This window comes from Anabas testudineus, chromosome 16, assembly GCF_900324465.2.
Source record: "Anabas testudineus chromosome 16, fAnaTes1.2, whole genome shotgun sequence".
NCBI lineage: Eukaryota > Metazoa > Chordata > Actinopteri > Anabantiformes > Anabantidae > Anabas > Anabas testudineus.
The window spans coordinates 14,649,220-14,675,148 of NC_046625.1; the positions used below are offsets into that span (position 1 = coordinate 14,649,220).

Consider the following 25,929-nt stretch of genomic DNA (forward strand, 5'->3'; position numbering starts at 1 on the left):
TGGCCCACAGAGCCAAGGAAAAGCAGCCAACAAGTTCTCAGCATATGTGGAAACTCCTTCAAAACAATTGGATCAGCTTTCCAGGTGACTACCTCGTGAACCTGAGAAAAAGTGTGCAAAGCTGTTATCCAGGCAAAAGGTGGTCGATTTAAACATATTTTGGTCTGTATACACATTTTTGCTTATAGTGTAATTCCTTGTGTGTTTTTTTCATAGTTATGGTGAGTTCAGTATTAAGCCACAGTGTAGGAAATAATAGGTTGAACAGCTGTGTCTAAACTTTTTACTGGTTATGTAATTTCCTTAACAGCATGTGTAGACCCACATACTGTAGGAGAGAGTCTACCTAAAATTACTGCATTTCTAACATGTGGTTGATCTGTTTAATCTGCTACAGTTGAAAGAGGAGAAAGTGATGGAGGAGACAGGACTGAGCCCCAGACGCTGACTGATTCAGCTGTACCTCCAGAGGATGCCAACGAGATCTCTGGAGGTAGGACAAACGCTGTTTCCCTGTGCTCACATGAACACAGAAATAAAATGTTTTTCACCGAGTAGCTCAAGGAGTCCTCGCGTCAGTTGCCACAATGCTGTGTGGAGGTAGGAAAAACAGCTGTTCTTTAACACAAGCTGGGGGCATGAAGCCAACAATAACAGTCGGGTGTCCGTCCGTGTCCATTTGGATCCGACTGTGAACTGTTTTCCCCCCTCGCAGAGTTTGTTAACAACAATCTACCTTTTGAAGCAATGCCCAGCCCGGTGCTCTACTTATCTTCTAGTGAGAAAGATGTCAGAACCAGCGTGTGCAGTGTAGACTGATACTAGGTGGGTTTAACTCCTGATGTTAGGAAATGAGGGGCCCACAATGTTCACTTGTGTCCATGCAGATGCCAGTTAGTTTAAGCATTCCTCCCCAGCAAGGCTTTCAGTTTATTTATTAAAGTGTGCTTACATTGTTTTGGGCTGAAATTTGAATTTCCAAAATGTTCTGAATTTGAGACACTCTAACTGCTTCTGATGTTTTATTGTAATTTACAAATCACTTTCTGTGACTGTTTTACCATAGCTTTCTAGCTATGGACATAATCTCATTATGTCCAGTCTCCACTGAACTCCATACAACATGCAGTTATGTTTATGGACAATAAAACTTGTACATAGTCCGCACAGTATAAGTTTATTCTGTATTGACATATGTTCACATTTTTGCTGATGGAGCAAGAGACGGACACACACCCTCAGAAAGAGCATCGCTGAGCCATTAACCATGTTATAAAGCTTTTTTATAGACGATTTTCATTCTTCAATAGAATATAAGCTGCTAATGCCAGTGTGCCAATATGTCTGTCATAATACTTTTATTAAAGCATTGTTAGTGTTGCCTTGCTGTGGTATAAATGTTTTACCGGCTCAGTCAATCGATACTTACAGTACTTAAAACATTACTTTTGAGCCATAATAAACCTTTATTTGATTTATTCAGGATTCAGTCGTAAACTAAACTTACCTCTTAAACTAAAAAAATAGAGAACTGATCAAATTGAACTATAAGATACTGTGTGGATGCATGTTTGTATAATAGACAGTTTCCTTCCACTTTATTGTAACTGTGCACTGTGCAATGCTTTTCAAAACAAGAGCTGAAACACAACAACTAAAACTTTAATTACCACTTTAATGAATACATAAAATAAGTTTTACCTGAGATGGAAATTCAACTGAATAAGATTGTGGTGCATCACGACCCTTAGGATCAGATGTTGCATTCAAATCTCAACAGTGTACAGTAAATTGTGTGGTGGCTTTTGTTTTTCTTCTTAAAAACCAAATCTACTTTCGGTTTGTGATTCACTTGTCACACCGTGATGAGTCAGAGCAGAACTGAGGCTGTTATTGTTTGGTACGTTGGTAAGCGGCTGTGACTCTGGTCCAACATGTGTTTTGTATTTTTTTTTAAATTGCAAAATCCCACAGTGAACTCGTGTGCACAGTATAAACTTAATTTAAAGAGGTGCAACTACCACTGAACCCAAAACTGGAGTTGTACCTTTATAAATATGAAAATCACAAAGCTATAATGACAGTCACTCTCTCTCTCTGTCATACATGTGCACACACACACACACACACACACACACACGTTTAGATCTTCCACATCACTTCTTGTTCTTTGTTTGTCTCTCTCCTTCCTGTCAGGTAGATTTATAAAGCTGGTTTTCTTTCAGTCTGCTGTTATCAGAACCACTCACCATTCACAGCAGCAGAGGTGACCTTGATTGGTGTTCTGCCTTGTACCTGTTGGGGATTATAATAATATCCTGCTGTGCTCCTGTAGAATCTGTGAATGTAGTCTGTGTGTGTTTGTGTGTGTGTGTGTGCGGCTTTGTGTACCGTAGTGAAGAGGATAATGTTTGACTCTGGATCAATGGATGTGCTCTTTTATGTTGTACTGTAATACATAACTACTTTATGTGCATGTATGTGTGTGTATTTTGCGGTACAGTGACAACAGCCATGTCCCTCAGTGCTCTAAATAGATGTTGTATGAAGTATCCTTCTGTCTGTGTGTGTGTGTGTGTGTATGTGTGTGTGTGTGTGTGTGTGTATTAGCAATGATAACCCACTCTATTACCGCTTTGTTCCAGAGTAGTAATCAGCTCGCTTTTATGTCAGGGTGGGTTGTTTACAAAACCTTTCATTAACAGCTGGCTCATATTCTCCCCTCTTCTCTGATGTGTGTGTGTGTGTGTGTGTGTGTGTGTGTGTGTGTGTGTGTGTGTTTGAGACAGACATCAGGCAAGTCAGTTATATTTTTGCAGTGTCGCCATCTGTGTGTGTTACACCTCAGCCATAAAAGTATTCGAAGAGAAATGGCTCTGTTTTTCCCTCTCAAGCTGCTTTATTAGCATCACAAATTAGTTTAGATATATTCTAAAGACAAACTGATATGAAAACCTGTACAAGGATGAATTTTCCTGCATGAAATACATACAGTTTTACAGTTACACCTCAACAGCCAGGTCAAAATAAAATCAGAAAATAAAAAAATGCAGCTTTTTTCCTGCTATATCTAAAGTGTCCTGGCTTGTGTGTGTGTGTGTGTGTGTGCGTTTGTGAAGGTGGATTGTTCTGATATGTTTTAAAGTAGAGGAGAGAGGGCCATTAGTTAAAAGAAGTGTCATGAAACTCCTCCGCTCTCAGTATAATAACTACCCCAGCCACCCACTTTGGTTTCACAGATGCTCTACAAATTACTTGACCATATCATGGTATCACAAACTGCTTTTAACTAAACACACGCTGCCTATTCCAGGAGCTTTAAATGAAACTCATTTTCTGTCTGATCTTGAAGTGTCATTGACTGACTGTGACTCGGAGCAAACAGGAAATGTTTTAAGGGGATATTTTTGCCTTGGTATGAAGTTTGGTGTCTGTCCAAGTTTCCCATACTGATGCCAGCCATTTGCAGGTCTGCACCCTAAAAGTCGATAAAGTCGAGAGTTTGAATCACGGGTCAGGGACTCCTGAGTCAAATCTCAGTTTGGAGAGAGGACTGAAGCATTTTTTTGCAGCCTCCAAATCAATCAGTGCTCCATGTGCCAGACTCAGCTGCTCACTGCTGGAAGATATGAAGAGAATTCCTTTTCTCCTTGAATATCAGTTTCTTAGGTTAAGTGCCTGACTTTTTTCTTACGCTGTGTCATTGTCTGCAGATAAAAGCCGGATAAATACTTTGGCACGCTACAGTGATTTAAAAAAACACATACTGGAGTGAAAGATAGGAATTACAGCAGGAAGAGAAAAATGCAGTTTCATCTGAAAGAGCTCAGCTTTACATGATACAATGAGGGCATCTTTATAGTTAGCACATTTACTGCTGAATCAGATTGTTTTTGGAAATTACAGATCTAGCCTTAGTCATTTGTTACTATAATATAAGGTGATATATCATTCTGTCAAATCAGTGAAGTTATTTCTCGTGTACTCTTTGTTAATGAATAGCATCACAGAAGCATAATTACCATGAAATATGTAATCGCCTTATCCTTATTCCCCACTAACCAAGTTCCAGTAATTACTATGAAGCGTGTCCTTGCTAACCAGGACACCTACTGTGTTTTCCTTTACAAGTGATAATTGAAAATGTAAATACAGAGCATGTGGAGCCTTTTCTTTATATTGTTCAGTGGTTAGAGAATATTTTTTCTATATACCTGAGGACAGGAAAAGAGAGAGACAGAGAGAGAGAGAGAGAGAGAGAGACAGAGCCTCTGGGTGAACCATAAACTAACAGAGACAGAGACTGTGAATAGATGTTTTTCCCTCCTAATATCTGTTAGTAGGGAAAACAACATATGTTAGTATCAATAAGAGGTTCCTAGAAAGACTAACAACAATTCCTAAGTCTTGATCAGTTTTAGCCACTCTGAGCTACTATATTTTATTTTATTTGTGGAAATATGTTTGTGATTGTATGTCATCTCTTTGTCTTTCTCACTTAATAAAAAAATTCTTCCATTAAAATTTGCAACATGATAATGTTGCAAATTAAAAAAAAAAACAAATATTTTGTACCGTCAGTGTTGGTTGCTTGTTTAATCTGAAATAGAGTCAGTAAGAATTCTTGCAGCCGGTAACACAAAAGAAATAAAGTTTTGCTTATCAAAGCAAGAAAAAATTAAGTAGTCCTCAAGAGACTAAGCAAGACTGTAATGTATTTTGATTGGATTTGTAGATCAGAGGACATGTATGTGTGTTTGTGTGCGAACCAGGTTGTTATCATCCTGTAGACAATAAATATCTAATGGATACTGTACAGTGAGTCATCACTGGTTTCTCCTGGTCAGAGCTTTTCCTATATAATTCCCTCTGTGCTTAAAGTTCCTCATGCCTTTCAGTATTCTTCACTTACTTAACTCGATAGATTTTGATATCAATACAAATCCACTGATTAAATGGTTGAGTTGATTTGTTTTCACTATCGTATACGAAGCAACCAGAGTAGCCAGCTAAAAGCATGCACACACAAGCGGAAATCATTGAGCATTAAAGGGCGAAAGCCTCTCCTTTCCTCCATGCTACGGTGCCTCTTTCAATACGTATTACCTAATAGGATGCGAGTGGAGTGTTGCCTTTCTCACTCCCCGACTGAAGCTTGAAAGCAGCGCACACACAGGCAGACACACACAGATTGAACCCGAGGGACAGACGTAGTTAAAGTTGAACTGGAGGCCAATGAGATTCCGTTGACATTCATGACTTTGGTAGTGACAGAGAGGGAAGGAGAGAGTCTTCCACAGAGTAACAAATACCCACCCGCAAAGCAAGTTTTCTGTTTTTATATGCAGCAGTAATTCCTAACATTATCATTAATTTCAGCTGAGGCTCTCTCTAGCTATCTGTGTGTGTGTTCATCTCTCTATATTTATCACCTTGTTAATTCCCAGTTTTAACATCCATTTAATCTAAATCTCTTAATCTCTTTTTGATCTTCCTTCATTTATTGCCTTCCTAGTTTCCAGAATTAGCAGTTATACACTCGCTTTGTGCATTTTGCTCTGTGTCTGATTAAATTCCCAGCTTTTACCATGCAGTCATCGTAATGCTCAGTGGCTACACAAAATATCACATTTGTGGCCAGACAGATATGTCACTAGGCTGACAAATAGTTGGAGAGACTGACTGAACCAAAACCACAACTGAAAGGAGTCAAATTCAGTTAATACATGCAGCATGATAACTAGACGGTGAGTTACGATTTCCTTTGACCTTCTCTTAACATTACATCAGTTCCTTTTGAAAGCAAAAGGAGACAGATACATATGTTATAGCTACAAAAGACGCCGTTCAGTACAATAAAATAAATTAAATATTAAAACAAATTGAAATGAAAAGTGAGTGATCTGAGGTAATTGTCCCCTACATACAACATACAGTACACACTGTCTGTATTTGTCTGGTCTTACTAAAGACTTCTTTCTTCATTGCAACTTGTGTTTTACACTCACTAACTACTGAATTATTCCTGTTGAAAAAGAAATATCAGTCTCACATACTTTGGATGTGTGATCAGAAACCTGGGAGCAAATCAGACATCGCTCACTTCTTGGACGTGCGCGTGTGTGTGGTCGTTATGCTTGCCAGGCTTCTGTCTTTGTCTTTGTCTGTCTGGTAAGAGCAGGGGTTCATGCCTGACTTGAGCTAATTGAATGATAGCGATTAACAAGTGCATATGTGTGTGTGGATGTGCTAATGGCATATTGGTCATTAGACTTAAGGACCCCTTAAGTGCAGAGGTCAATTAGAATAATTAGCGTCCACTTCCCCCCTGATTTTCCCAGGCTATAGCTTCTTACTCCTCTCACTTTGTGGTTACAAATACTATTAAGCCTTAGTGAAATTAGATTTAAAAAATGGCTGGTACAGACAGTTTAGAGCTTTATTTTTTAAAGTTTGCTGCAGATCTAATTGCTTGTCCTTCCAAATACCTATGTTTTCAATTTTATTCTTCAGAACGAATGAGATTAAAAATCAGCTTTTATATCACCTGTTTAAAGGTGGCAGTGCTTCCTCTTTAAATAATTAGATTTTTAATCTTTCAGTGTAGGCTAAAATTCTTAAAGAGTTGAAAATGATTTAATTGTAGGCATGGACAAGCAGCAGCGAAAGGAGTTGTTTTGTTGCAGTTTTATTTATTGATTTGTGTAAAGCTTTTGATACCATACTTTGCTTAATATAGGGTTGTCTGACCAAGCCGTAGATAGGTTTTCTAATTATCTGTGGACTAGAGCTCAGTGTGTTCATAATGGGCTCAGTCCAAACAGACTTACGGTTGTTAATGGAGTGCTTCAAGGTTCTGTGCTTGGCCCATTTTTATTCTCCATATAAATAATTTAGGTGTTAATTCATATGGACCTTATACTCATTGTTATGCTGGTGGTTTAGTTTTATATAGCTGTGCACCCCTGCTCACTTCATAAACTGCAGTCTGGTTTAATATTAAAGTTGCAACTCATTCAACTCATGCTTGACCTGAATCCAGACAAAACCAAATTAAAGTTACGTTCTAATTTAAGGAAACTACCAGGGACTGTTGACAGCAAGACAGCTCAAGGGAAGAAAATGAACGTTGCCACTAGTTATAAATATCTTGGTGTTCAGCTTGATGAATGACTTTCTTTTAAGCAATATGTCGAAAAACCTTCTGAATAAACCAAGACTGAAGTTAGGGCTTTCTGATTAGCTTTAGACATAGTGTTGTTATTTAGTTCTGTGGAAAAAATATAACTTGTCTTACATTAATGTAACAGCACAGTGTCTGCATACATGTACTGTATGTTGGACCTGTCACAGTGCAACTGTATTGACCTGCAGTGATAGTAACTCTTAAACTTAAACTCTTTAAGAATAATAAGAATTCAGAATTTAAGCCTGCACGGACAGATTAGAAATACAAGTATTTATTAACTCATCATTATGCCTTCTTCTTATCGTTGAGTCACTCATAATTTTTTATTTGTAAAGCTTTAAGCTCTTTTCCTGTTTTCCCTCAAAAAGAGGTTGCCAACCTCTAATCTCCTGTTTACCAGGTTAATAAAGGTTAAATGGAAATAAAAAACACATTTTCAAGCCCTTCCTCCAGTTTTATATGACATATTTATTGCTCATTGCCTCATCCGCACTCTCAGTATTTCTTCATGCCAGCTTCATGCCCTTTATGCCCTTTAAGCTTTCTTTCTATCTCCACTTTGGTGTACTGCCTGAACTTTCTTCACCAGTGTGTCACCTGTTTCTTTTCTCCTTTCCTCTCTTTCCATACACTCTCACTTTTTTCACCCTTCTTCCACCTCTTCTGATCCAGTTGGCATCACACTTTGAACTATATTTTGAAATGACAACCGATGCTCATTTGTGTTGGTAATAATAACCACATCCACAATTTCATTTGAGGATTCTGTTAAAAAACACAGACAAATCAAATTCTAGTGTTTTGTAATAGCTGCTGTAAATCCTCCTTACACTGTTTCCTGGCTTAATTTTTGCCACAGAATTGCTTACAGTTATTTTCCCTTGAGCTGATAAGCATATACATCTGTCAGACAAATAGCCTGTGCTTGGCTAAGATGAACTAACAGAAACAGATGAGTAAAGAGACAGAAACGGGACAGAATACAAACTCCCCCTCCAGCAGAATTAATAATTAAGCCAGTATTGTATCAAATAGCGACACACCCATCATCCATCAAGTTCTTACAATGTGTCCATGGAGCTAAAAAATAACCACATATGATAAGAGGGGCTCCGCTTTCGAAATAGAATTCCACACAGTTCAGCAAGTGTGTTGATGTGTGAGCGTGTACCCAACAGAGATTAGAGCAAGACAAACAGAAAGAAAAGTGCAAGGCAAACAGAGACACTTCGAGATGGAGAGACAAGCAGAAAGGTAGAGAGAAGGAAAGTTTATAGGCCACAAGCAGCTTTCAGCATGCTTATAGCATATATACTGTGAGCCCAGCTGTGTATTCAGTGAAGTGGAATAAAACAGTAGATTATAGATCATCAGAGAAAGGTGTCTGTTGGAACCATACAAACCGTTGTGAAAACAGCTGTCAGATTACTCCTTAAAAGTCACTAGATCACGCTACTTAAACACACATACACACTGCTAAGTTTAACTTGTTTAACCTAGCTGAGGTCCTCTGAAGGCTGCTGAGTAAACTGCAGGTGGGTCCGTCTGCTGCAGGACTGAACTGATTAAATAAACGAGCTGGTAAAACAAAGGAAATCTTGTTCCTGAACTCACGTACAATCAGTGTTTGGTTTGAAAGACACATACTGTTGTAGGAAGATGGAAACTGATGCTGACCTTGATGGACAGGCACATTGCCGTAACACTGAAATGGTTGCTAGTACTTAAAATAGTAATTTAAGTAAAGTAAAGTTTGTAAAGTCTAGTCATGGCATTGATTTCAGTTGTTGAGATAACAAAATTTAATCTAAGTTCAATGAAACAATTAGTATTGACTTATCTTTTTATGTAAGGGAAGCAAAGGGAAACAGCCTCACTTCACCAGTAGCATCAGTCTTTATGGTTTTTGTTATTTGAGTATGGAAAGCTTTGCAAAGCTGAGAGCTTTGTGATACTAAACACAGCCACTTAACTAAGCTGCTGTTACTCAGTACTGTTCATGAAATTAGGTAAAATGTATGTGGCCTAAAAAAGTTTTAAACCTTCTAAACAGTGCCTTTTTATCACAGAAGACATTTTAACAACAGTAGGAAAACAGTATAAATATATATATAGTAAAATATAGTAGTAGTAGAGTTTAATAAACAGTTACAATAAATGTTGCTTTTCTGTGGTTTAACAGTTTTATATTAAGTTATGATATAGAAAACTATCAAGTGTAGTTTTTTTTTCCATTATGGCTTCATTGTGGTTGGTTCACAAGCCACATTTTCATCTCAGTTAGGTAGTTCACTTATCCAGCACACCCACACATGAACAAATGAGGCGGAAAGGAAGCGTCTGTATTGATTTAAAGTGGACATTTTCTCTACAACATAAAGAAAATTGCTTATGCTCAGACATTAGGTTACTCAAGATAAACAGCATGCAGGAGAGATAGATCTTATTACTGTTCATTCCAAAATACCACAGTGAGAAAACATCTCACCAGGGTGACCATAAAGAAGGCAGTTCCCCCTCTATGTGATATTATTTCCATTTTCATCATATTTATTGTCAATACTTAGTGGACTAGAGTAATGTATCAAAATCCAACATATCATATATTTAGGAGTAAGTGTTTATTTTTAAATGAGTCTTTTCTTGCAGGTGTAGAGCTTCTCTAAAAGCAGGTTCAAATCAAGCTTTGGCTTAGAAAACAAAGCACATGTTCTCACTGATGTGGCTACCGCCTGTATATCTGCATGCCTGTCACTATTCTCAATGTTAACTCCAGACACTGACACGCAATCATAGTGGCGGGGGAAATGAAACTTAACTAGAGATAGATTGAAATGACAGCACACTCTGTCTGATCCCTGGCTAAATAGAGGTCAGCAATAAATCAAGGCTGGCTCAGAAGAGGCAGCGTTAGTGAGAACAAAAAGAGAGACAAAGAGAAGGAGGCAGGAGGGGCTGGAACAGGTTTTCTCAACTAGATAAGTGTTTGTGTATTGTGCATATATTACTTTCTGAACTACTGTATATCAATATGTTTGATTGTGTGTGTGTGTGTGTGTGTGTGTGTGTATGTGTGGTCTTGACAATAAGAGATTACAAAGCAGTCTGCTTTCTTTTAATTAACGTGGTCGGCTGTAGACATCTGTAAACAACATGTAGTCTACAATCTGCTTTTTTAAAATGTAACTGAAAAGAATCACTTCAACTTTATGCTTTTAATATGGACAGAGAAATTATTCATTTCCATTCTTAAAGTTAATTTTGTGTGAGTTTTTTTTTTCACTGAATATACAATATCTTGACATGTCCATGTGTGGATTAGATACCAGCTGATGCAAGTCATATTGTTTCTGAAATGCATTGTGCACACTCACTCACACCACAATACAGTTTGCAAAGCATGTAATCTGAATGTAATTAGATTTGTTAGTACTCCATGACTTTACATAAACCTTACATTAAGTGTACTTGCTTGAAATGAACTACTACCTAGTTAACAAAACCCCGCAACAAAAAGTAAAAGGTGATTGATGCAACATTTCTTCTTGTTTTGTTGGGTGAAACCTGAGTATACAGAAGGCACGCACTGAGGAGAAATACCCCATGTGCACAATTAAACAACAGTAAAACTCGACTTTGAGTCAACGTTTCATGTTTACTGAGATAGATTATCTGCATTGGGCAATCATGGAAGTTGTTTCTTAAACGCTGTAGAAATAAATGGCAGTAAACAGTTTCTTCTGGGAAAAATGACCCCTCATATACAACTAAACTGTTTGTAGACGTGAGCGGGGATAATGTCAAAGGAGAGGGGCAACCTTGATTGCTGGTTCAGATGTAAAACATCAGTGTTGTGTCTAGTTGAAGGACGTTCCCACCACCTTGCCAACAATAGACTTTGGAATGGCCAGTGAGCTGTAATTAGCTGTAATTACCGACCCTCTAATCCTCTGTTTACCATCTCCCTGATGAATTTTCACATTGCACAGTACCCTATTCTCCTGCTCTGAATCTTTCTTCCTTAACCAACTCCCCATTTCTATGTACCCACAGTGTCAACATAGTTAATATAGATACAAACACTGTACCTTTTGAATGTCTTTCACTTTTGCTCCTTAATTGATCTGTGTCTTTCTGATGCTTTAACAAAAGCTTTTTCTGAGTTTTGGTTCGCTCTCTTTTTATTCTTTCACTTTAGAGTTTCTTTTAAGGCCATTTGTTTTCATTTTGTAGGAAGGGAGATGCTGAGAACCATCTTTTTACTTCTTGGCCTTTTCTCCTCTCTCCTCCTAGATTGTTAAAAAACACACTGCATTCAAAAAATACAGAAATAGAAACTTCTGACCATTATCTACTCTGAATGCTGAAGGATATATTCATTATCTCCTTTGGTTTTTGAAATATTACCTGAATTGTACTGTGCTTCAGTTTTACATGTGACGCATTAGCATAATTTTTAAGTCATCAGTTATCTCTTGACCTTGTTGTCTTCTCTTCTCTCCTTCATCTGCCGCGTGTAGCAGATGGATGGTTCAAACTGTCAGACAGACATAGACAGCAGTCGGTAGACTGTCTGGGAAAATCACTTTTCCAAACAAATACCTGCGTGGGTTATCGTTGACAGTATTTATTTATTTATTTATTTATTTTTGAATTTCACGCTTGAGATAACATTGGCCTTAGATGATTAAATTAACCCAGTTGGTACTGTAAATGCTACATATAAAAATGTTTGTGTGTAACAAGCATGTTTTAATTATATATATTTAGCATAAGAACTAAATCATCCAAGTTATCCACACTAGCTTGGAAGTCATCCAAGCTAATGTAGATTTCTGACTAACATTCAGATTAAGAAGGAAATTGTCCTATTGCCCTCAAATACATAATAACTTAATAAAAAAAGGGTTAGGGCTGGAGTTAGGGTAAGTGGCTAGGGCATGTGTTATGTCAATGAGTGTCCTCACAAGTATGGTGAGACATGACTGTGTAGATTTCTGATTGTTTCCAGATTACTGATTTCAATCTAGCCTCACGATTACTTCCATGTGGGAGGTTTTGTGTTTAGATTTCCCATTAAAACTGTCTGTCAAATGAACAACGAGTCTGTTCTTAAAAAACACATCCCAGAGTTCAAATAAAGCACCCGAGATACTGTATATCATATATTGTACATGTTTTTAGAACTAGATAAACTGTACAGGCGTGTAGGACATTGTCTTTGGCAGCTAACCAAGGCTTCTGTTCTGTTTGATTTACAGCATGTGTTTTGTTTAATAAAGACAACCTTAAACCTTCCAGCACGAGCTTTTTATTAGCATTATCCATGCTCAGCTGGAATTCATAACAGTCGTGATCTGTTGCAATGTAAATCTTTCTTCTACTCTTCTCTTGTCTTTAAAGAGTAATTTGTTTCACCGCCACAGAAATGTCATTATTCATCTGTTGACCTCACCGTTCTCTCTTCTCTTCTTCTCCAGTTGATCAGTTTGTGTGTCACACTGAGGCCATTGCAGACATCGTAATCTTGGTGGACGGCTCATGGAGTATTGGTCGTATCAACTTCCGGCTGGTCCGATTGTTTCTGGAAAACCTGGTCCATGCCTTTGAAGTTGGCATTGATAAGACAAGGATAGGTAGGTTCCTGCTAGGTCCTTCTTCAGATGTTGTGTACTGTGGGACCAGTATGGTCATTTGACATCTGTGTAAATGTTTTAGTTGCTTTGATGCAGGTCAACAAATGTTTCTGTTTTTTCTGTGTCAGCTGGTTTGAACTTCAGGGATGCAGCATGAGCAACTGTTCTGTGTGTGTGTTTATAGGTCTGGCTCAGTACAGTGGTGATCCCAGGATAGAGTGGCATCTAAATTCTTTCTCCACTAAAGATGCCGTCATTGATGCTGTTAAGAACCTGCCCTACAAAGGAGGAAACACTCTCACAGGTGCTGCACTGATACTACCTTGTTTTTGCCATAAAGACTGATTTGGTTTTCTAAGTAGATCCAAACCTATATCTCTTTCTTTGACTTTACCTTTCACACAAACTCCTTCATTTTCCTGCTGCCCCCTAGACTTTTCCTTTTGTGCCCCGTGCATAACTTCCCTTTTGTTTTCAGATTTTTTTTTGTCTTCTTCATTTCTTCGTCTCTCTCTTCCTCTGCCTCCATCTAGGCCTTGCATTGAGTTATATCTTGGAGAACTGCTTCAAGCCTGAATCTGGCTCAAGGGTTGGCATACCCAAGATTGGCATCCTAATCACGGACGGAAAGTCCCAGGATGACGTCATCCCACCGGCAGAGAGCCTGCGTAATGCTGGAATTGAGCTGTTTGCTATTGGTAAGGATGAGCACCAATGTCACTTTGCGACTTATTTGAATGGTTGTCCAACATAGCAGCAATATTATCACAAAGCATGATCGCAACAATTGTATTTTTTCAATGCCCAGGTGTCAAGAATGCCGATGAGAATGAGTTGCGCTCCATCGCATCAGAGCCGCACAGCAGTCATGTCTACAATGTGGCCGACTTCAGCATCATGAGCTCCATAGTAGAGGGACTAACCAGGACAGTGTGTGAACAAGTGGAGCAACAAGATAAAGACATCAAGGAGAGTAAGGAGACGATGCACACGTAGTATCACTGATAAACATGAGGCACTTACATGCAAAGTGGACTAATAACAGTACTGCAGTGTCAACAATCCCATGTATCTGAGCATACGTAAGTGGCTGGACAGTAAAAAGTTACACTGAAGCGACACGCCTGGTAGCCATAGTCACCGAGAAGGTTTTTTTGTTTGGCGTGAATCAAACCCAGTATATTTAGAAAAGAGTTGGCCAAAGATGGCTGTGTTCAATCCAAAGTGTGTTGAGAGGGAAGGTGGCGTCATTTGCAGCAGCAGCCAAACAAAAGGTGATATCCTGCTATAACAAATTTTAGGACACATTCTCTTCTTTCTCCATCCTGCTTGTCTTTCTCACTCTTTCTTCCAAAAAAGCCCCCCCTCTGTGGTTATAAACATGCAGGATGAGAAAAACAAGAGTTACGATGTCTTTGCAGAGACACCATAAATCCAGCCTAATAGGTTCTAATTATATTTCAACACCATCTCTTTTACTCTCATCCTCAGCGCATGTGAGTTTTTCTACTTAACCAGCATTCTCCAGCGGGAGTCATTTTATGTAATGTGATGAAATCTGTTTTCTTATTATTCCCTTTTCCTTTTTATTCCTTCAGAATACATACCAGAGTTGATGGGATCGCCACTTGACTTATTGACATCAGAAGTCACGGCCCATAGCTTTCGTGTCTCATGGAGTCCTGCCCCTGGAAATGTAGAGAAATACAGAGTAGTTTACTATCCTGCTCAGGGAGGACTGCCACAGGAGGTAAATGCTGTTTACTGCACTGTCTTAACACGTCTAATCAGCGGGAGCAGAGGAGGTCACCAACAAACACATTAGTCACTACATGTACATGCATATGATTAGAAGCAAGACCTAAAAATACTGAGGTCTAAAAATACTGAATACTGAGATGCTATGCAGGAGCCCAGAGAGGCGGGTTTATGCTGGGCCACATTCTGTTCTTCCACTATATTTATTGCACCACTGGGAGTCATCTGGGATCTTCTGCCAGGTGAATAGTTCGATTCCAGTTTTTCCATATGATGCTGGTGGTATCATCCATTCATACCTCTCGCTCTCATCCCTTCATTCACAACTGCCCAGACGCCCCACGCAGGTAATGAGGGCTCACTAGAAATGACACTCTGATCTGATCCAAGCACCTGCTTGAGTTTTCCAGAACATTTGACGACAGACACTATGAAATATTTTTCTTAGCCGGGTTTACAGGCACCAGATGTTCTGAAGCCACAGAGCTTTCCAGCTGGCTCAGCCCAAATCTAATCTGTATCGCAACTGTCATCCATTTGGTTTGGAATGAAATAAATGTCCTTTAACTTTAGAAATTTGCACCTTATCCCATTCAATAAATCGATCGTTTCCCTTCCTCTCCCATTCTCTTTCGATCTCTCTTTTCTGGCCCGGCTTCTTCTCTTTTTTTCTCTTCCATTTGTCATTTTCATCTTTCCTCATTTATTGCCCAATTTTCCATTTTTCTTGCCATTCATTGTCCCCGTGCCCCTTCCCTTTCTCTTCTCCCATCTATTTCCGGATCCCATCTTTCTTTTCTGCCCTTTGCATCCATCTTTCACACCCCTTCTTCCTCACCCTCCTGCACCCCAGGCTGTAGTGGACGGCAGCGAGACTTCGGTGGTGTTAGAGCATCTTAACTCTCTAACCGAGTACCAGCTTGCTGTGTTTGCTGTGTATACAAACGAGGCGAGTGAAGCTCTGAGAGGATCAGAAACAACCCGTAAGTTTATTCTCACACACGAACATACACGCAGAAATGAATTTACTACACCTCACACCAATACCTCACGCAACATCCGACATCACAAGCTAATAACAATGGCTTAAAAGTTTAACAGCCATGGAAGCCAGACATATTGAAAATGATGCTCTCATAATAGAGGAGATAAAAAAAAAAAAAGAAAAATCATCCATGAAGACAGGACAAGATTTTCTATATTTCCACAAAAGTTTAAATGTTGGCAAATCTATTTCAAGTGACACTATAACAATTTGGATTGGGATATTTAGGCATTGATGCTTAAATAATATAAAAATATGTATCTCAAAATATATTGAAATAGTTTGATACAGCACAGTAAAAAGCTAATTAATTTCATTACTTAAAATGTCAATTGTAATCAATGCTGTAATGCATTTCTGTTCAATAACAACTATAATAAAATGACTTGTTATTAGAATTTTTTCTTTTTGCACTTGCAAAATTGACATTTTATTCCTTTGATGGCATTTTCCTTGGCGTGGTTTGTGTCCTGATAGAGGGAAGAGTCAAATCAATACAAAGTTTTTTGTATGAATAGTACTACTAGACAAGTACAAATAGATGTTGCAGCAACTGTGGGTCTCTGAGAGTCTACAGACTTTGAAGATTATTTACATCATTAACTAAAAAGACTTTATTTAAAAGATTTATTTGAATGATTATAGACAGACTGAACTATGCTGTGTGTTTGTGTGTGGCCGTGTGTGCAGTTGCCCTTCCCACAGTGACTGGCCTCCAGCTGTTTGATATGACTCACAACACCATGAAGGCAAAATGGGACAGTGTAGATGGCGTCTCTGGCTATATGCTGCTTTATGCACCACTTACAGATGATGGAGCCCTGGACGAGAAGGAGGTAGGAAAGGAAGAAAAAAGATAGACCAGAAATAAAGATGCTAATATTATATAAGAAAAAAAATAAATGCAAATGAAAATCCAAACTTTTGTGTTAAACTGTGTGCTTTTGTGCATCTTTGTCAACAGATCAAAGTGTCGGACAGAGTTACAGAGCTGGAGCTGCATGGGTTGATCCCTCACACTGGATACACTGTCACTGTTTATGCCACTTTTGGAGAGGAGTCCAGTGACCCTATAACAACCCAGGAAACTACATGTAATTAATGCACATGCACACTCATTTAATTTTGATATATAAACTATATATCAGTTTATATAAACTGGGAGAACAGGACAGCTGAGCATTAAGCCCTTTTATCCTTCTATCTCTCTCCCTTCAGTACCATTGAGTCCTCCAAGCAACCTCCAGTTCTCTGACATCACTCACAACTCGGCCCACATCAGCTGGGAGCCTGCACCCGTAGGAGTTAGAGGCTACCGCATCGTGTGGGTCAAGACAGACGGACTAGTCAGCGAGGAGGTGTGTGGACCCAGGACCCTCCCGCATTGCCTTAGTTGAATGTGATGTTCTTTTTCTTTATGCTGTGAATAGAATTAGAGCATTTGTATCTAAGAGTATATGTCTAAATGAGACGAGATTAGACTAGGCAATAGAGACAAAAGACCAAAGGGAACAAAGAGGAGGATAATTGCAGTTGCATTGTTTGAGTATGAAAAGGTCAGACAACAATGATTATTGAGTACCAATATAAATCATCTTTCAAAATATAGATATTGCAATTACACAGAAAGGATGTCTGTAGGTGAATATACATGTTCATAAGCACAGGTCAGATAAAACCTTGGCCTTTGCACATAGAAATTAGTGCCTGTGTCCAGTTTGTTCACAAAGGCTAAACTTTTGGAAATGTAGAACAAGTTATGTGTTTTTAACTTTTATTTGTTTCGGCACACGAACCAGAGGAAATCTCTACAAAAGCCTTTTTTTAAAGGACTTTGTCGCCTTTTTAACTTGCCTGTAAATAAAATCCTGTGTCTGTGTATATTCTGCAGGTGGAGGTGGGTCCAGTGAGCTCTTATGACCTCAGTGAGCTGTCGTCCCTGATGGAGTACTCAGTAGCAATCTCTGCCCTGTACAACGAGGGACAATCGGAGCCACTCACTGATGGATTTACTACCAGTAAGAAACAGTCTTCTAGTAACAGGATTGCTGAGGATTTATCAGAGTAGCTAGAGGCTTAGTTAGTTAGTTAGTTAGTTAGTTAGTTAGTTGTGCCTCAGTGTGAACATAAATGGGGTAATGTAGATGACCAAAGTTGTAAACAATGGTGATTATCAAGTACATTTTTATTAATTGTTGAGGTTGTTGTCTGCATTGGGGTTTTTCGATTTCTCGATCCCCGTCTCTGCTGAGGACAATTTTGTCTCAAGTTCCTGAAAACAGTTATATTAGCATCATTAGGATTTCTCTCTTTGAGCCAAACACTGCTGACTTTTATTACCCCTGCTGGTCCTTCTGCTATTTTGGCTTTTTGCCCATCTCATTTACACCTCGGCATAAAAGACCAGTCACATTAAAAGGTCATTTCACTGTCCCTGACTATTCTGTCACGCTAACAGATATTGATTTGTAGGAATATCCCTTTAAGGTACGAGCATTTGGGCTTCAATGCTGAGTCAGCTTAAAGAAATGTATTTCTGGCAAGCAGCTACGTTATTAAACTTCTCTCTAATAGACCATTTTGATTTTTATTTATCTCCTGGCAAACTTTGTTCAATGGCCCAGGTTTGCAAAAGGAAACTTCATGAACTAGCACAAATGTGTTAGCACTTTTCAGGTTCTCGAGTAGTAGGGACTAAAAATCTGTACGTTACAGCTAAAATATAAAATGTAAAAATATTACAATACAATGAATTATGACAGTTTAATAGTAGTGTAGCAGAAAACATTTTTTCACATATTTATTTTTTAGATATTAAATTTAAATTGTATAATTTATTATTTTGTTTTTTGTGTATTGGCCTATTTTTACTTCTAATAATAATAAAAATGTGTGGGTTTTGTTTTCTGCTTTTTGGTGATTGTAAGATTGAGTTTTGCAGTTTTGCCTTGTTTGACTTTTAGAAAGATTGCTCTTGTTGTTGTTGTTTTTTCTTTTAGGATTGATTAACAGTGAGTTACAGAGAGACAGACAGGAAACATGGGAAGAGAGAGAAAGAGGGGGTAGAACATGCAACAGAGGTTCCCTCACAGCACTCATTGTTGGGAGAGCTTAAGAGACTCAGTCATGAAACTGAAGAACTATTGAACATTGGGGAAGGCCCAGCTGTAATGTTTGTGAAGGACTGAACTTGAATACACTCTGACCCTTAACTTGGTGCAAATAGAGCAGACATTACAGTACTTTTTTGTAGCTGTAGATATTTTGTTCAAACAGAAGTTTGGATTAGTATTTAGTATTTAAGACAGAAGAAGTGTGGTTGTGGCGCAGCAGTAAATATTTCAATAACATTACATTTCCATAAAAGTTGCATTATGTACTGCGTTTGCAGTGTTTATCACACTGCCTTAGTCAGTTGTCTGTGTTGCTTAGTGGGAGGAAAACACAGTGTAGTTATCTCTATAAACTTACAGCCTTATCAGAAACCCAATAAAACTCGAAAGTATGTAAACATTTAAGGGCCAAAAAATGTTAGTAAAAAGTGAAATGCTAAAAATGAAATGTCTCTCTTTGTCTCTCAGCTCCAGTTCCTGGTCCTCTGAATCTGCACTCCAGTGATGTCAGCACAGACAGCTTCGAGGTCAGCTGGGATCATTCAGCCAGTGACATCATCCTCTACAGACTCTCCTGGGCACCCTTCACAGGTGGCAACACAAAGGAGGTCAGTACCTGTAAAATCCAATTTATAAATGTTTTTATACAAAACAAGTTGAAAAATCCAACAGTATGAACGGAAAGGGTTACACCTCCATCGTGGATCTTCCTGATTGTGTTGATGACACTAGAGAGATAAGAAAATCCTTTGACAAAAAACAGAGGTTGCCAGAAACACATTTTTCTCATCCTTAAGTAGTCAGATATTACACTAATAAAATGTCTAACTTGAACATGCAAGAATTCTGAATTCAACATTTAGCCAGACATCCATTTATTGTCTCTCTTCGCACAGAAACAAGTGATTGCACTCAATGTGTCACGATAAAGAGGACCCTGTACTGAATACACCACTGAATAAACTAAACCACACTGGTAGTTGGTAAACCCCTTGGTATGGCTGAGTATAAATAAAGGCTGAATAAATCCAGAAATTAATGGCTTAGCTGTTTTATTACCATGATCTGGGGTTTTAGAGACAGCTGGGAGGCAGCGATAGAGCCTTTAGGTTTGTGAAAGCGTGTGCGCTTACGTGTGTGTGTTTGTGGGTTTTGCTGAGAGTTATCAGAGCTGAAAATAACACTCTGGGGAGTTGGAGAGGTGGGATGGTAATACCACCAGCATAGAAAAAGGGATACATACAGCTTTTCTCTGCATCTCACCTGCATGCTCTGCACATGTACACAAACATAAAACCGATTAAACCTAATGCCAACAGAAACAGGGAAAGATTAAAACTTTATGATAATCTAGATGACGAGAGGAAACGTTGTGCATCATGCTGTTTTGTTTGGACTCACTTATTTTACTTTACCTTTTGAAAAGGAATCTTTTTGTGCTTTTTATCAAAAAAATAAGTGATTGACTCCTTTGTCAGGCAAAAACCAGCGAGGGCAATGCAAGAAAACATTACTATAAATATGGAAATGCATCTTAGAAAAAGGAGGGAATAAATGGCTTAAGATGCACTCGCTGCAGAAAACAAAAACTGTGAGCCCCACTGGTAAAATTTGTACATAACTGTGTCTCGAAGGGCTCTGTAAAGAAACAAATTCCTGCACATAATCTAGTTATTGAGACATCATCAGTAAATTTCAGTTTCAGAGTTGCTCTCCACGGAAGCTGTACTTTTGATGACCTCTTTGTGTTTACCTTGGGTCTGCTTCGTTTCTGTGTTGTACAAATTATTATTATTTTTTGGACTCCTGTAGGAGCAGTTAATCCAACTCACTGCCCTATGAAATTCATAGAAAACCACACTTTTCTGAATGAGGTATGCTGTACTGAATGTCTATATATAAATTGCTGTATATACATTGTATATATACATGAAATACATTTAAGTGCTTTGCACTTGTTAAAAGTATTTTTTACAATTTATGATTGTATTAAAACACTAATAAAGACATGCACCACAATTTCATGTTGTTTAAATAATTGAAATTTCAATGTTTCAGCTGCTTTCTTTACTAAAGAACAATACACTGCTCTCAGAGCATAAATAATGCTCACATATTTGACACATCTTGATGGTAACAGCCTTTTTTCAAACAAATGAAAGTAGAGAACAGACAAATGTTACTTAAAATGTTTCTTCACTTTGTGAAATGCAGTGTGGCAATATTTAATTAAAAAGGGGAATTGCATATAAAGTTTGGCCTGGTTTTATATTGATTTTACTTTGTTGTTAGTCAAAGCTTTGTTTAAAACTGGATGAAATGATCAAGTTATAAAAACCAATCAACAACCTTCCCTCTTATATAATGTTGTTTCTCCAATACTCATATACACATATACTATGTGTTTGTCTTTTATAGGTGGTCTTGAGTGGAAGCGATAACAGATACACCCTGACTGGTCTGACTCCATCTACTGAGTATGAAGTGCTGTTGACTGCCATATTCAACGATGAATCAGAGAGTGACACAGTCTCTGTTATAGAGACCACATGTAAGTGGAGATTGTTTAACTGAAAGAATGAAAAGGTGTTGTGTTACTAATTCAGCCAGTTGTGTTATTTGCTATTTCAATTTATCAATATATAAAACCTGATAAAAGTTGGAGTCTAAAACCTTGAAGTGGTAAGAAAAGGGGACAAGCACAGGGGAAAAGAAAGAAAAGGGAACCTAACTAACCCTCTTAAACGAAGTGCCAGCGTCTGCTGAGAATAACAGACGAGTTCAATCACATTTGGTTTTTACGATAATATAATTTAAATTCGTGAATCCAAAGTGTTGTTTTGTACAAGCCGGTTTGCATTGATTTGTTTGCCCCAGTTTAGAAAATCTATTTTTCCACACAATTATTTTTTATGTATTTCTGTCTAATTATCTTATTTATTGATACAGAGAGTTGTTCAGGAGACTTTATATCCAATTATCTGATTTGTGCTCTCTGCAATTCCCCAGTGGCCAAGACAACAACGATTGCTACCACAACCACAGGTAAAACCATCCAAACTGCTTCACACAAGGACTATTTTACATGTATAATGATAAGAATGGCCAGTTGGACGTCACTTTGTGTCACTTTATACTCTAATTGTGTGAAATAGATTGTTGTGAGTAAGGTGGCAATCTTAAGAGTGTTACTTTAAGTGGTACAGTACAGCTGCATGTGTCTAGTGACACAGTTCAAGTGGTATTTGTTTTTAAAGAAGTATCCAACATGACGAATTTTACAACATTTCAAGTCAAAGCATCTGTCTCGAAAAGTCTACTACCACTGAAATGTGAAAGAGCTCCACTAACTGCCAGTGCGAGCTTGTGGTACCAGTGAGTATCCACAGTTTGGACAAGTTGTGCTTTGTTGTTCATCTTGTTTCAAATAGTAAAACAGGAATTACTAAAAAAAAAATGTACAAAAGCTCCACTCTGTCTGTTTTGACTAAAGCAGATGAGTCTAGAGCTGAAACACTGCAAAAACCTACTGGAGGATGGAGTGTGTAGGGAAAGATTTGGAAACTATGTTTACCAAGTTGCCTTCTCCCTCACACTGTAGTTCAAACTCCATTATCTCAGAGGTGACCCAGAGGCCATCTGGATTGTGTTTGTAAGAGGAACAGGCGACAGCTAATCGAGTCCAAGCAGTTTCTCCACTCAAGGCTCTGAAAACCTAAAAAGCACTACAGTTCCTTTCCTTACGTTCTTGCTTCCTATCTAGAGATGGTACATCTGCTTTGTTTAAAACTCCAAGCACCCTCAAGTTGAAGTTGCAGACTAAAAGACAGCCAGTTGCTTCTGTTTGTAAAAATCGAGGCTGCAGAGACTTTAAACGTGTTACAGTATCTTTGGTTTCAAGCCAATGTTTAATCTGATAAAGCTACAAAACACTTCTCTTAAACCCTGAATAAAGATCATAAGAAAAATACAGTATGCTCCACAAGAGCCACATTTCACTTGATTTTTTCATCATCCAGCACTTTACCGCTGACAGCATGCTAGATCTTTGATCGGAGCTGTTTTGCTTTAGCATACTGGCATTTTGGCATCTGATATTTTTCAAATCCACATTAGAAGCGTGAAGGAAACGCAGCCCCTGCCAAGAGTTTGTGTCAATTTTTTTAATAAATACATTCTACAATAACTCAGCACAGTAACTGTTGTCTGTGATGTGTGACAGTGGCACGTCAGGCTGTGAGAAACCTTCAGCTGAGCGACGAGACCACCCAGAGCTTAGAGGCATCATGGGAGATGGAAGACCCCCACGTGGAGAGCTACAGGGTCTCCTATGCTGGCCTCAGGGGAGACCACAAAGAGCAGTATGTGAGTGACTGTGACTTTCAAAGCAAAATCATTTACAGATTAAACATAATTAAGTACAGATTTTCAAAAGCATTTGCTGCAGTGGTTCTGAGTTTAATTATTTTTCTTGTGCTGTGTCTAGATCTGTGTTACGTACGTCCTGTCTCTAAAATGTACATCACCGCTCAAAGGTTTTGGATCTCTTAAGATATTTAGAAATAAGAATTTTGATGGAAATGAATGTGTTCAAAAAATAAAAACAAAACAAAAAAAAAACTTTTGCAGCAATTACAGCCTGGCGGATCTCCAGCTTTCTAGCTGTTAATTTTGATATCTCTGTACAAATTTCCTATTTTACCACATCCAAAGCAGCCCCAGACCATCATGTTGCCTCCGCCACGCTTGACTAAAGGTATTAGGCACTGTTCTAGCATCTTTTCATTTGTTCTGCATCTCACATATGTTCTTCAGCTTTTTCTTGGCATTTTTGCCATAAAGTCCAGCATCCTCAAGGCTCCTCTTCGCTGTTGATGCTGACACTGGTGTTTGCCGTGTACTATTTAGTGCAGCTGCCAGTTGAGGACCTGTGAGGCGTCTTTGTCCTCAAACTCCCTGTTTGTGAAATGGATAAAATTGTAAATTGCATGAAAATGTTTTTTTGAAAGAAATTTGCAAGTGATCCCAAACTTTTGAGAGGAAGTGTGCATCTTCCTTCTTACTGTTTCCTGCCACTTTAGGCATTGTGGCATGCAAACACATACTGTGCATGTGCACACACACACACACTCAAACTTGTCCTCAGGTGAACACTGTGCACTGATTATGTGAAACGGGCAACACTACAGTTGTGTTGAGAGGAAGACTGTTGTTATTTCACACCTCCAGCCGACTGGACTGCAGCGGTCAGTGTCAGGTCATCTGCTCCAATCAGAAAACTGATTACACTTTTTGTCCCAGCCCTCTCTGCCTCCCCCTCCTGATCCCTCTCTCTGTGGTAAGAGCCCTTGAGCTCAGTGCCATGTACTGACCCTGATCATAGATGCGCACAAACACACTGCTGCTCCCTTACTTCCCATCTGTCCCTCGATCTCTGTTTTTTTTTTTCTCTTCTCTCTTGCTCTCGTCTCCACTTTTGCCACCTCACCTCTTTCGCCCCCACCCCCACCGGTTTTAATTTTCCAATGTGGTGTCAGAGCCGTAGAAGATGGAGCGGCCGGGCCAAGCCAGAAGACATTCCATTATCTTTTCAGCAGCCATTTACCTCACTGGGTGTAGAGATGGAGGGCAGCAGAGAAAAGAGCAAAAGAAACAAAGAGTGGTGGTAAAAGAAACAATGGCCAGAAACCAGGATGGGCGAAAGGCTTAAACCTGTCGGTCAGCTGATAGATAAGGGTTGCTTCAGGTTGCTCCTCTTTCTGAATATTTGGATGTGACTCACAGAGAGATGGATAACGAGTACGTGTTTGTGCATTTAAACTTTTTTGTGCGTGTGTACGTTTTCCTGCTTTGATGCTTGCAGGGGTTTCAGCACCTCAGTCCGAGTGGACAGCTCCTCCCAGTGAACAGACTGGGAATAATTGAATTACTAATATCAGTAGTTAGTTGTCAAAAGAATCTTCTGTTCCAGACGTTGGGGAACTTTTAGCAACATTTACAACATTCAAGCCAATGTTGTAAAAACGTCTTTATAGTGAGCAAACCTAAGAACAGGTGAGTAAGTGAAGCTTAGGTGGCGCTGCTTATTCTATTGTTAAACATCAAGTATGTTTTCTCAGAGCCAGTGTAATAAATAATTATTATATCTATATGGCGGGACAACAAAAGTACCTTGTTTTTATGTAGGAATACTTTTAGAACTTAAACAAAGAAGTAAAGAAAGAACAAACTTCAACAGTTATAAATGAAAACCTCACAGTAATAGGTTTTTCTCAGCTCTTTTCTGCCGGTGATTCTGAATTTATTGACTAAACCGAGGTGAGCAGAATTCCTGAACAGTTGTGCTTCAAACACCGCAAGGTATACATAGCATTTTGCAGGCACTTACTGTTTCTCCACATTAGGTCTGGCCTCAGTCTTTCCCTCCGAATGTCCCTGTAAGCCAGCAGAGAAGAGCAATAGATTCTGTGCATGGTCTGAGATATGGTGCGTGTGTCCTGATGTGGATGTATGGGCTTGTGTGTGTTCTGATTTGTATGCCACTTGTCTTTTGCCTATGTGTGGGTTAGTCTCAAGTGAGCAGAACTCATCATTGCTTCAACACTCCCTGTACTCTTTCACTCCTTCAAATGTGCCCTGAGTGTATTTGTGTGCATGTGTAGATGTTAGTTCCTGGTGGGCAAAGGAGAGCAGTGCTTCAGCCTTTACAACCAGACAGCCAGTACAAAGTGACAGTCACGCCGGTGTACACGGACGGAGAGGACGGCATCAGTGTCTCTGCCCTGGGAATCACACGTAAGTCTTACAAACCTCATGCACACACACACACTATCCTCTGAATTATTAACCACCAGGGTCGTCTCTGGGTTTCTCAGTTTTCATTACACAGAGATGCAGCGCTCAGTTTAGGAGAACACATCTGACAAAACTGAAAGCAAATGGAAATGAATTGTATTGCAGCAAGCAGAATGTTCATTTGCATTGCATTAACTTCATGTTCATTTATGTTCCTGAAGGAGAATGTAAATGAAAGCAATGATAAATACTGATGCATTCCTAATTGTCTTAACGAAGGCTGTTCATAATTACAGCAGCGCCTTTCATTAATGAGATGATTAAATTATTTTGCTCGGCTCTGATTGATTCTCGTATTCAATTCTCCTGATTTCTTCTCATGAACAGTTGTAA

General features: G+C 38.8%; 1 protein-coding gene across 1 annotated transcript in view; it reads left to right on the forward strand.

Moving 5' to 3' along the window:
• col14a1a (collagen, type XIV, alpha 1a) overlaps positions 1-25,929 on the forward strand; it is a 102,181-nt gene that overhangs the window by 15,862 nt on the left and 60,390 nt on the right. The window contains exons 5-20 of the mRNA XM_026371267.1: positions 398-493; positions 12,670-12,825; positions 13,010-13,129; positions 13,359-13,523; positions 13,634-13,798; positions 14,424-14,575; positions 15,437-15,566; positions 16,319-16,464; positions 16,593-16,722; positions 16,847-16,986; positions 17,520-17,646; positions 19,210-19,349; positions 21,160-21,292; positions 21,751-21,786; positions 22,964-23,106; positions 25,404-25,536. Coding sequence (XP_026227052.1) covers positions 398-493; positions 12,670-12,825; positions 13,010-13,129; positions 13,359-13,523; positions 13,634-13,798; positions 14,424-14,575; positions 15,437-15,566; positions 16,319-16,464; positions 16,593-16,722; positions 16,847-16,986; positions 17,520-17,646; positions 19,210-19,349; positions 21,160-21,292; positions 21,751-21,786; positions 22,964-23,106; positions 25,404-25,536 — 2,112 coding nt within the window. The remainder of the gene's footprint in view (positions 1-397; positions 494-12,669; positions 12,826-13,009; positions 13,130-13,358; positions 13,524-13,633; positions 13,799-14,423; positions 14,576-15,436; positions 15,567-16,318; positions 16,465-16,592; positions 16,723-16,846; positions 16,987-17,519; positions 17,647-19,209; positions 19,350-21,159; positions 21,293-21,750; positions 21,787-22,963; positions 23,107-25,403; positions 25,537-25,929) is intronic.